Raw genomic sequence first — 12,181 nt, 5'->3', positions numbered from 1 at the left:
GTGTATACGGTTCAACTTCTTTAAAATCAATTTAGAACTGTTACCATTAGTAAGGTTCTACTGCAGGTTTTCCCCCTCTTTATTAGTCATTCATATTATAGATTATCATGTAATTCAGTAAGTGTTACTGGAATAGTTGTGAAATTTTTTATTGTGTGTGTTTGCATCATCATTAAAACAAATTAAAACGATTTTTTAATCAATCTGGGTTTCCTGTGTTTTGCACCACAACAAGAAAGGTTGGGCTCCCTGTGGCACTCGGCCGTTGACAAGTTCGAGTCGGTAATGAAAGAAACCAGATCGATGTTGTGTCTAAAAACATTCATAAAAATCCAGGTTTCAGAGTTTGCCAGGTAAGAATTCTTAAACAGCTACATTATTTAAGGCTATAAAAGTGTTTTAGGCTTGTTTTTGAGTTTATATTTTACTTATAAACACTAGTATCTTGTCTGTTATAGAAAGCGGCCAGAGGTCAGAAATGAGTAATTTCACCAAAGTTTGAAGACATACTGCGTGACACACAATCATTTGCCCAAAGATTTCTTTACATCACTAGAAAGATCAACATCTGAATAATCAACCAGCGAAGTTTCACGCGACTGAGAGGTTAAGCACATTCAGAATGAATATTTTTGTAAGACCTACTTTTTGATACTCTAAACACACGTCTAGCGAATAAAATTATTTTGTTATCTTAAAATTGTACAATTGATCCCAAAGTCACGCATATCGTACTCAATAGATTGTTCTTCAAGAATATGGGTTGTTTTAATTCCCAGTGTTGCTTATTTTGTGTCCAGCAGCCGCGAAAGTTGAGTCAAAATTTACTGTCGCGAACGGCGTTTTCGGGAGTGTTTGAAAAATTCCATTTTTCTCCATAATAAAGCGTTATTTGATCAAACCAACTATACAGCGATTCTTAGGATACATTACCCTAACTAACTTGAAAGTATGAGCGAAATCGATTTTTCGAAGTTTGCCACGGATTTTGAATTTTGCTTGATCGTTACAGACAGTCACTCTTAAAGCGCATTAGTTGATCGACTTAATGTATTTCATGTGTTAAAGGTAATTACGTACCAGTGGATGGTCTGCGAATCACCAATAAAGAACTAACTATCTCCTCCTGGCTGTTCTGGTCTGTGACTGCATTGTCATTGATTGGCATCACCTTTGCTTGTTCTGTCTTGATCTTTAATGTGAAAAAAAGGGACATCAGGTAAGTGAAGGCAGCATAGCTTATTTATTATTGTGGTAGTCAAGGATAGGTTCTTTCGTCTTTCACTGAACTCGTTTTGACTCTTTACAGTCAAGCTACAGTTTTATGAAAGCATTTACATATCAAACTTTCTCCTGTCGCTCGTGTGGCCATCTATATTTGATAAGCTTACCTTAAGTGAACACAGATCAATTTTTGGTTATTTTCCCGCCATTTAGAGCTTTAAAATGTCGAAAACATGAATCAAAACTGCAGATATTATAGTGAAGAAACAATTGAAATTGTCCACCATCTTGAATTTAGCTTAGAAACCTGGCCTTTGACAAAGGAAGCCCAAAACGCCTAACACCACAGGGATCCCACGCGAACGACAATAAGTTTTGATATGAAAACGAAAAAAAGAATCTTTTTCGTGACATTATTTTAAAATGTTTACATGTATTGTGGTGCATGTTACTTCATAGCCGCCAAATTCGTTGAAGATAACAGAAAGAATTCCTCTTTCCTTCTCTTCTTAGAGCAACCAAATTGGCGACTGTTTCATTGTTTGGTAATCTCGAGGGATTTTGAGTCGCGAATGAAATATAGCCGTGCCTTTGCATCGAAGCGAGACGAGCTTGCAATGAGCTTGCAATGATAGAGACCTTTTTTAACACCTTGGAAAATTATTCACATGCCGGTCTCTATCATTGCAAGCTCACCGCGTTTGTCTGGCCTCGATGCAAAGGCACGGCAACCTATCAAGATGGCGCCTGGAACTGTGAAGGGGACTATAGCTCTGGATTAGTCTCAAGTTTGCGTAAAAAGATATTCATTTGTTCCAGTGAAGGTCCGTGGAATTTCGAAAGTCCGTGGAATTATATTGTTGAAGTTGTGCATTCTTTACTTTACTGTTGGTTGGAATACTTTGATACTGAAATGAGGCTAATCCTGAGTAAACGAGTCTGTAATCAATTGTTATTGCATGAATTCGACAATGGTCTATTGAAACTTTTAAAATGTTTTTCCGTACATTTTTCTGTAGGTTCATCAAGATGTCTTCTCCTAATCTTAACAACGTTCTCATCATTGGATGTATTCTGGCCTACATCAGTGGCATCATCAGCGGAATTAATAATTACGACCTGTCAATCATATGCCAGGTATATAGACCACGTGTCATTCCCTAGACTATCATTTTTTGTTTAACAGTTGCGCATGACCAAGAACCAAGGACCAAGGACCAAGAATCTTATTCTCAAATGAAGAATCATCAAACCGAAGCTGAAAAGGTCTATAGCATGAATATTTTCTAAACCACTTTGGCCTGCGGAAGACTGTTTGCGCATGCGTGCGTGTAATTCAGCTAATTTACCAAGAATTCAAGAGTGCTTTAGTATGAAAAGAAGTTATCGTTTTCTGCGTATTTACGAAACATTTCGTGACCATACTTAGCTCTTGTAAAAATTAGCCTTAAGCTTAAAGAACTAATGTTAGTGTTTGCATACGTACGACTACAAGCATGTGCAGACAAATTTCACACTTTGATGCTCATTCAAATTGATCTTATGGACATGCGCATTACGTGTTTTACCGCTGAGCAGCACGTGTAAGTGATTCACTACTGGTATGATTTATAGTAGAGTGTGGTTTATTTCAGGCCGAGATTTGGATCGTGACAATAGGTTTTACGATGGCGTACGGCGCTATGTTTAGCAAGACTTGGCGAGTACATGTGATTTTCTTGAACTCAAAGAAATCAACCAAACGGGTACTGTTTTGATATTAATATATTATAAATATATTTTTAATCAGCTATTTTTATATTAATATATTCTATACTTGGAGATAAGGGTCCAGTGTTACTACGAATAGGGTAATCAAGGGTGGTGTAGCGGTAGTACGCTCTTATCTCACCTCTTTTGGGGTCTCAGGTTTGATTCCTGGACTTGGTATCAGATGTGAGAAAAGTCTATTAGGTCTCTCTTGATTCAAGGATTTTTCCAAGGTTTTCCGGTGTTATTCCGCCTCCTAAGTCAAATTCGGTCTGAAAGCCCAGAGGTTTTTTTCAGGGTGTATTGATAAAATTCAAACAGGGACCCCCCAAAAAGTTAATTTTCTATATAAAGAAGAGTCTTTCGGGTTCATGTCCACGAGATCTGTCGGACAGTTTTAACTGCTGTTTTTTCTTCTTTCATTTGATTTCCTTCAGGTCATCATTCACGACAGACAGTTGTTTGGTATTCTCGGATTCTTACTGCTCATTGATCTAGTGATTCTTATTACATGGCAGTTGATTGATCCTCTTGTTGAAATAAGATACGACATGCCTCTTGTGGTTCGTTATATTATTATTCTTTCATTTTAAACGTTCTCTAATTCTTAAACAGAGGAAGCCTGGGTTTGACCGCAAAACATCTATGAATTGCTTGAAGGAATACGCGCACAAAAGATAACTCTTATCCATACATGCCTTGCGGCCGTAACTATGATCCAGATTTTCGTGTATAATACAAGGGAGCACGTTAAAATTTTGATTGTGTTGGTTTATCTTCGATTTTATCGCACGTATTCTAAGATATAGCAGGCGTTCCTTGTAGTTCTTGTTTACGTACGCGCGCTACACTTCATGGCAGGCGTTCCTTGCTTTAGTCGGGCAAGCGAATTTACTCCGAAAACCGACGAATATTTTTCGTCATTCCCTTCCTTACACGATCGTAAGCCATTCGGATCGGCCGAAACCAAAGCACTACGAGGAACGCCTGTCACAAGATGGATCGCACGCGCTAGAATAGATCAACCAAGAACAACGACTTTCCTTACACAAACAAAATTTTAATGTGCTCCCTTGTATAATATTAAATACCTATGAGTGTTAACTTATCTGAACCATTTAGACAGGGCTGAGAAACGAGTCCGAAGATTTGTTTTTTTTGTTTTGTTTGTAGAACTTTTTTAATGTTTGTAGTAAAATACCCGCACTGAAAACCTCGACGTATTTTCGTGCTGAATGTGGAATTTTCTAAAACAATTTGGCGCATGCGCTTACGCTTATAAGACACCGCTGACAAGTGACTATTTTCTCATGTTAGATTTCCGGAGACTCTGCTGTTCTTCCCTACGTTAGGCTATGCGACTGTAAACACATGATGTTATGGAAAGCTATTATGTTCTGTTACCAAGGTAACCGTGATCTATGTGGAGAAAGGGAGGAGAGGGGAGGGGAGGGTAAGGAAGAAATTGTCTAGCTCATGCATGTTATCTTATCTGACAGGACTTTTATTACTCTTTGGTATGTATCTCGCCTGGGAAACCCGTAAAGTGCACATTCCAGCATTGAACGATAGCAAGTTGATTGGCATGTGTGTGTACAATACTGTCATCCTGTTTGGTGTCGTCATACCTGTTCAAGCAGTGCTCCTGACCAATCCAACGGTTTCTTTCGCTTTGATGGCCCTTTTATCGATATTCTGTACGAGTTTTACGCTCTGTGTTGTCTTCATTCCCAAGGTATTAAATGAACGATCTATCAAATCAACATAATAACCGGGTTGTTAGTTAAAGCAGTTTTCTGAATTAGAATTTGTGGGATAACGTGCGTTAAGGAGAAGATGCAGCCAAGGATTCGTGTACTATAGAAATAGCTAAAATAACAACAGGACGATTAGAACAGAAATAAAAATCGAAAATTTCTAAAAAGGTGCATCTTCTTAATCATAATTATAATTTCTTGGCCCCTACTCAAAACCATAGACCCGCCCATGGGACCGACCATTACTTAGAGAGGGTGGGCTCGTGTTTAAATTTTCAAAACCCCTTTTTATGAAACACCAACTGAAGATATAGTAAACAAGCTTCTTCGGGATAAATATTAAGTTTTTTTCGTGCAGAGCAATTCATAGTGAAACTATTGTCGTTTTTTTTTTCCAGATTATGTTTCTTCGAAACAACGATGGGAACGACATACAGGCATGTACAGGGAATTCTAATGGCAATGGAAAAGATAGTCGAGTAAGAGATACGGATGGATGGATGGAGGGATGTATACACTTAATTCAATAAAGTTAGTCACCAAAAACCTAGAAAGCTGAGATCACTGAGCATCCTGGGAAACTTTTCATATCAAAAAAGCATTTATATATAAAGCTTTGTTTAATACAAACTGCAGCTCGATGATGTTCACAAGAGGTGAGACTGTAACCGGTAAAAGATTCGCAAGTCCATGAACAGTTATCAAGCGGTTAAACGTGTAAAATGAATTTACCCATAATTCTTGTCGGCCTCAGCTTTATAGCTTTTCAGGTGACTAACTTTAACTAACTTTATTGAAATAAGTGTATGTAAATGGAGTAAATACATGATAACATTTTAAATTCTCGTATTATTGTTATTGTTTCCAGCACAACACAGCAAGTGGTGGATCAAAGCAGGAACAAGCCGATGTTATCCAAAACAGTGTGGATCATAATTAAAACATCTAAACCTGTCCTTGAGGACAGACCATTAGATTTTTGAGGGGAATGTTGGTCAATTTATTTTGTGCAGGAATTTTTTTTTACCCCTCGTGACTGTGCAGGTTTTTTTTGGACAAAATTTGAAATTTTTTCTTGCACTTTTCTTATGCACGACTTTTTTTCACTTTTTAAAGCTGTGCTCGAAATTTTTTTTTGCTTTTCTACCAAACTTCCTCCCCCACCCCCCCCCCCCCGCCCTCTCACCCCCCCTCCCCCCGCCCTCTCAAAAATCTACATGTAATGGTCCGTCCCTTATAAACCTCGATTACTGTGCGACTATGTGTAGTATACCAACCAAGGCCACCCACACGAATTTTCATAAAAATTAGCCAATCACGATTGAGTATTTAAACGATAGAATCTGTACAAATTTTCACATTTTCCTCTTTAAAATCTTTTTTTGTTTGTTTACACATAGTTAACTATGGTTTATACGAGTGTGTGTATGATCAGGAGTAAAAATCCACGAGAATTCACTAACCATTTGTAATACAGCGTTAATATTTGTGAATTTGATTTAAAATTTGTTTGTGTAGCCTTGGTTGATGTAGTGGCGCCTTGGTTGATGTAGTGTCGCACTGTAAAAGCAATTTAATCTCTGTAAAAAGATACAAAATACTAATAAACGATTTGAAAGAAATGTGTATTAAATAACATGTTGAATGATAAACACTTCAAGATTCGTGTAAATAGTTAATTATTAACTCATGTCAACAATGCAAAAAAAACTTCAGTAATTCTTACTAGACGGTAGGAAATTACAAGGATAAAGAAAGATTCAATAGTTACTGCATGCTAAAAGGACTAATGGTCGGTGTTTATTTACTCTAAACTCGTCATTAACCGACGTAAACTCTTTATATCAGTACTCACCAAACATCCACTCGACGAAATAATGGATTTGGTCATCATATGTCCGCTTGGCAAATGTTGGGCAAATATGGTGCTCTATATTTGCCCATACATTTGCCTATGCAGGCAAAGCTCGGGGTAAATTTCTAATAAATTTGCCATTGCTTTGCCATACATCTGAACACATGGGTAAATATGTTATATATTTGCCCTTAGTTTAGACGCATTTACCCAGTGGGGATATATGATAACCGTTTTTGCCCTATATTTGCCCTATTGTCAAATGAAGGGCACATATGAAATCAACTTTGCACTAGGCTTTGCCCCATATTTACCTGGGGAGCAAATACAATACCCCAAACTGAGTATATCCGATGTGAGGTTTCCGTTTCAATTTATTGCAATCAAAACTTTTCAAAACAAATCAATAATTTTTCAACTGAATTATAATGGATGTTGGCTTGTTTTTACGACTTACGAGGGGGGAGTGCATGCAGGTCCATCTCAGTCATATGTGTCAATTTTTTCTCCTAACGCATGACATCAATGTTGCGACCACATTAATTCAATCATTGTTTTGCTTTGATGTCATGAAAGTGAGGTTATATGCGTTGATACACACAGGAAAAAACGCGGACGATGTATTTTTAATATGCGTAAGTCGTACATGCATTTTTTCCAGTGACAATAAGAAAACTCATTAACCCATTAACCTCAGCTGCATTTCAAACCGCTAACATCTGTAATATTATTTGAAGCATCAATTTTGTTTAGTCTAAACATATGAATTCATCTTTTTTATTGGCAATATATGCAATTTCATTCATAATTATTTTAATTCATCTAATTTTAAACTCATCAAAGAATTCATTCAATTTTCATTTTGACTATCTAGTTACTGATGCACAGTTCAAACAGTTTATTTTTGATAGCTTTGAATATTTTTCCTGGATGATACTTTACTGTCATCTCCATCATCCGTACAATTTACGTTGTAAAGGACAAACAATTAATACTCTTTCTTTGTCAATAACATCGTAAGCAGCAACAAACTGGCTGTGTATCCTTTGTATGGGAATGAATGTAGAGGGCCCTTCCATTTCAAACAAGTTTCTGCACCAAATTTCATGTGGTCTGCCAATCCTGTGTCTTTCTGGATGTCGCTGATACCATCGAACCTTTGCCATACACAATGATTCCTGCTTGCCATCAATTATAATGGTTTGTTTAAGAAAGAAATCGACAACACCGGGGCGCAAGTCAAATGAATCGGTCTCAATACTGCCACTACATTGGCCACACCAACTTGCAAGAATGAAGGAAGAACGTTCCAGTCTAGAGTCAGAGGACCCTAGCTTTGTCCCCGAATATCCAATGGTACTAATTCTCTCAAACGTATCGGTAACACATTCAATGACCGAGTGTTGAGGTAAAATTGTTTCATAAGCTTTAAAGAGATATTCTGTATAGTCATCATCAAGAACATCAATGGATCGAGGTGAAAAACATGAGTATGCATTCATATTGCTCCACTCTAAGCAACGTAGTACTTGACCAACTGAAAGATTAAGTGTTGATGGTATTGATGGGATGCTTTCGCCAAGTGTTCCTACTTGTTGTGCCTCCTGAAGAAGTTGAAATACTGGTTGGAAAGTTTCTCGAAATCTCTCTGGTAAAGGGATATCTCTTAGTTCATGCTTTTGGAGAAATTTTCTCATGATTTGTATTTCAACAGATCTATTGTTAGTTCGAAACGCTCCTAAAATCCCATTGAAACGTTCGAAGCTGAAAAGCCAAAATGAATATACAGGCCCGTAATCTAAAATACATTGTTTGAGGTGCAGGTGTAGATGCATGTTTGGCGTAACACGTTCCTTTCCATATCTTTTTTCAAACGATTTACAAAATTCCACTAGGTAATCATGTCCTTCTTGTAGCTCTTCAGTCGTAATAAGTGGAGAGCAAAGGTGAAAGCAGGACAATACGAATAACCTCCACAGCTCCAAATCATCTGTTGGAACGATATTCCAAATGCAGAATACAGAATACAAGAGAGTCCATGTTTTCCACTGATCAGCAGTAAATCCTCCAAACGATGTTGATATCTTTTTCGGGAGACGCCCAATAAATGATGGTGCTTTGACGTCATCTACCTTTTCCTGGATTTTATTCAAATTTTCTTTAGAAATAATTGGCGTTTCAGCATTTAGCCATACATTTTTCATTAAATGTTTTGCTGTCCCTAAAAACAAATTGTGCATAGGATCAACAACATGGTAACGAGTACAATCGAAGTAAGGCAACTGTAAGAGTTCAGAATATCTTGTTCCAGTGGAAGTTTCAATTTGGTTTCGTTCATCAGCGGTTGTTGCATTGAGTATTTTCTGAGCCTCTCTTCGGTGCTCTTCATTTGTCCTTGGTGTATCGTCATCTTCGAAACCTGAAAAATCCATGCTACTAAAATCTCCGGGGAAAAATCTTGTGCACTTTGAGCACCCTCGGTGAGCAGTACATCCTAAGAAACCGCAAACTTTTCTTAGTGCAGGAATGTCACAAGCAATACAAAGGAGGGCAGCTCGAAAACATCTTGCTGTTCTACTCCCATGAGGCCGAACTTGGATGCCTTCGTGCCACAATAAGTTCAATTCGGCTACAAGTGGTTGTAAGTACGTATTGATATTCAATTTGGGCTCGTGTGGACCAGGTATTACCCCAACTATTATTACGTTTTCCTCTTTGTACCTTTCTTTTCTCGGAAGATTTAGGAGGACCATATATATGACTCCAACGCTATAGACACTGTGCTTAAAAGGCTGAAACCAGTCAACATTCAGCATAAAAGCATAATTATTAGGCTGGGCAAGGAAAGGAGTGCCGTTAAAATATTGCCAATCTTTCCACACTTGGCCATCGTAAATATCAACTAAAATATCGTCCGGTACATTCCGATTTCTCCAAATCTCACATTTTTGTACAAAGTCTGGTCGCTTAATAAAGTGAGTTAGAGTGTCTCTGATGCTTTTATAACAATAAACTTTATGTGGGTACAATTTCGTCTGTCCATTTTTCAAACGAATTTCCTTAAGCAATTCCGCTCCACAAGGTGTGCGGCGAAACAATTGACGGTGATTCGGAAAAGCAATGTGAGAACATGGTTTAGCAATGACGCGCCCGAATCTTGTTGTTATGCAGTCTTGAAAACGGTATAGGGTGTCGCATTTCGGACAAACAACATACTTTGAATGCTTATCTTTAAAAGAAAGATAATTTTTCAAGAGTTTGAAGGAGCTCGGGAAAACCAATACTGCGGTTGGGAAAATGATTGGCGAAAGCTCACACAAAACCTGAAAAATCGCTTTAAAAAAGGCGAGGAGAATATCAATGCCTCGGTCTGGTACAGAAAAGTATGCAGACCAAAAGCACACAAACAAGGCAATCCAGTTAATAAGGGTCACTCGGGAACTTGCTTCGACGGCAACGCTTATTTCTGCACTAGATTGTTCAAAATCTCTTTCTACGTCTTCGATATCAATATCCCAAGTTTCAACCAATCTCCTTCTTTCATTTCCTCTTATCTCTTCATGGTCAGATTCACTGTCCAACTTGTCATCCCAAAACACTTGATCTTCTTCCTCAAAGTTATTTATTCCGTCTCCTTTAAACATAAGCAAATACGATGTATTTTATTCATTCGGCATTGTATAACTGCAACATAGTATAAGATAAAGTCTGAAACCATTATAATACTAGAAAAAAAAATGTCAGTAAAAAAAACCTCATGGGCTAAGGGACCGGTCATTATTTAAGTTGGGGGGGGGGGGGGTGGGGGAGAAAAAATTGGGGGGGGGGGGGGCCTGAAATTTTTGCTAGTGAAAGTCTTGAAATTTAAAAATGACTTTTAGGGAAAATGTTTAAATTTTTTACTACAATCCATGGGGGGTTTTCGATAAACTTGGATGCCTTCAAAGGGGGGGCCTTGAAATTTTTTTGCGTCACTGACAATTTCTCCTCCACCCCCCCCCCCCCCCCCCACCTCCAACTTAAATAATGACCGGTCCCTAAATGTATAATTTTGACCCAAATTTTGCTCTGAAAATAAATGATTTCCATTGAAAATAAAATATAAATTCCTAAGTCAGCAAAACAACAATTTATAATTCGTGAAAGAAAAATGATAAATCGAAAATAAAAAACCCAAGAGACATATTAAATAAATTACTTATAATTGTATTTCTCTAACTTGACAAACATGTTTTGCCGGATACCATGCTATCTCAGGATGACCACAGTCATGAATTGATTTGGAGACAAAAATGTACAGCAATATCCATTTGAACATAGTAAATTCTTTTTGGCGTTTTAAATGAGTTATCTCTAGCTATGATTTTATAAACTCTTTGAATGAACCTTTCTGAATGAACACTGAGGTTTTAATGGCAACCATAAGCCGATTACTTAATAATGCACCCTTCTTAAAAGTAACGGTGAAAACGAGGCTAAGATAGAAATAGAAAAGAATCATTTGTACCTCTAACTTAATCTCGCTTCAATAACACTAATGCTTGGTAGTAAATCCAATAGGGGAGCTAGATCATGTGCAAATCAGCCGCTTGTTAAAGATTCAGTCTTTTATCTATGCAGTTTGACTTTAACATTTAAAGATTATATAATCTAATCATCAAATAAACGTATAACATCAATACCTTTTTGTGAAGTAGCTGGTAAGAATTCGTCACTTGATGGTTGGTTTGTATTTGGCACATCAGAGGAGTCTTGATCAGTTTGGTCCAAAACGTTTATCTCGCTGTAGTCATTAGAAGAAGTGTCGTTCTGGCCGTCAATCTCGTGAGTGAAAATACTATCATTTGAGTCTTCGTCGTCATTCCGCTGTAATTGCCATTGATTTGTTAAAGGATCATAAAATTCTTCTTTGTGACGGCAAAATACTCTGTAATGTAAATCTTCGTTACAATGAAAGCAATGATAACGCTTTGACATCGCAGAAGACATTTTGTTTTCCAGAACTATATAATTAAAAAGACGGTGTGTATCATTGGGATAATTACTCAAAATCCAAGCATTTTGAATGGCTAACAGCCATATTCCAGCGTAATAAAGTTCCACGTCCATCAACCACATGCCACTGGACAAAAGCACGCCGGATCTTTATTACCGCGCCCTTTTCCTTAGAGCTGTCACTGTTGGCGGCAGATAATGGTACGATGGTTTTAGAGCTAGAAGCTAATCAAGTTTATTGCAATGATATTTCGTGAATCTAGGCTTTAGAAAAAATTTCATAACTTTATAAAATGGAGCAAATAGCTTTAAGATAATAGATATATTACTTAACATGAATCCTGGATACAACTTCAGCATTTTTATAAGACAGTTATTCCTTTTTTTATTATTAGACTTCATTATATGAACGTATATGTCATCACAAGTCACGTGATACGCCGTGATAGATAGGGGGTAGATTTGTTCGGTGGATGTGCTTATTCGTTCATTCGCCTTTTGGTCACAAACAGGTAACAAACTCTGTCGGTCATCTAGTTTCCCGCACATTCTATATCTTTGCTTATAAATTGCGTTCATTCGTCGCGATCAAAAAATGGGA

General features: G+C 37.4%; 2 protein-coding genes and 1 long non-coding RNA gene across 3 annotated transcripts in view; 1 reads left to right on the top strand and 2 right to left on the bottom strand.

The window, feature by feature from the left end:
- The window catches only part of LOC116304703 (uncharacterized), a 31,690-nt gene extending 30,185 nt beyond the window's left edge, over positions 1-1,505 (bottom strand). Inside the window, exons 1-2 of the long non-coding RNA XR_016119074.1 lie at positions 1,392-1,505; positions 1,081-1,192 (exon numbers count right to left, since the gene is read on the bottom strand). This is a non-coding gene — a long non-coding RNA (uncharacterized LOC116304703). The remainder of the gene's footprint in view (positions 1-1,080; positions 1,193-1,391) is intronic.
- The window catches only part of LOC116304702 (gamma-aminobutyric acid type B receptor subunit 2-like), a 29,262-nt gene extending 23,443 nt beyond the window's left edge, over positions 1-5,819 (top strand). Inside the window, exons 9-16 of the mRNA XM_089026033.1 lie at positions 1,069-1,219; positions 2,244-2,361; positions 2,859-2,969; positions 3,411-3,536; positions 4,291-4,381; positions 4,473-4,708; positions 5,129-5,209; positions 5,599-5,819. Coding sequence (XP_088882159.1) covers positions 1,069-1,219; positions 2,244-2,361; positions 2,859-2,969; positions 3,411-3,536; positions 4,291-4,381; positions 4,473-4,708; positions 5,129-5,209; positions 5,599-5,670 — 986 coding nt within the window. The 3' untranslated portion in view covers positions 5,671-5,819. The remainder of the gene's footprint in view (positions 1-1,068; positions 1,220-2,243; positions 2,362-2,858; positions 2,970-3,410; positions 3,537-4,290; positions 4,382-4,472; positions 4,709-5,128; positions 5,210-5,598) is intronic.
- Positions 5,820-6,229: 410 nt separating this feature from the next.
- Positions 6,230-11,827, bottom strand: LOC148913275 (uncharacterized). The gene is made up of 3 exons (XM_089026017.1): positions 11,268-11,827; positions 9,468-10,219; positions 6,230-6,310 (listed from the first exon to the last, which is right to left on the bottom strand). Exons 1-3 carry the CDS (start codon positions 11,701-11,703, stop codon positions 6,230-6,232), a joined length of 1,269 nt encoding a protein of 422 aa, XP_088882143.1. The 5' UTR covers positions 11,704-11,827.
- Between the last annotated feature and the right edge of the window lie 354 nt (positions 11,828-12,181).

Source organism: Actinia tenebrosa, unplaced genomic scaffold (genome assembly GCF_029948245.1).
Source record: "Actinia tenebrosa isolate PJP-AT-01 unplaced genomic scaffold, QUT_ActTen_1.0 PGA_scaffold0__85_contigs__length_37466705, whole genome shotgun sequence".
Taxonomy (NCBI): Eukaryota; Metazoa; Cnidaria; class Anthozoa; order Actiniaria; family Actiniidae; genus Actinia; species Actinia tenebrosa.
The sequence above is the reverse complement of the archived record's forward strand: the minus strand, read 5'-3'. Positions and strand labels throughout refer to the sequence as shown.

Bases quoted from the DNA above. Each gene is read 5' to 3' on its own strand.
- LOC148913275 (XM_089026017.1), bottom strand. From the start codon at position 11,703: ATGTGGTTGATGGACGTGGAACTTTATTACGCTGGAATATGGCTGTTA. The intron at 10,220-11,267 runs GTATTGATGTTA...TTATGTTTAAAG, and splicing joins ACCAGCTACTTCACAAAAAG to GAGACGGAATAAATAACTTT. The intron at 6,311-9,467 runs GTGTGGAAAGAT...ATCTTTTTACAG, and splicing joins TTGATATTTACGATGGCCAA to AGATTAAATTGCTTTTACAG.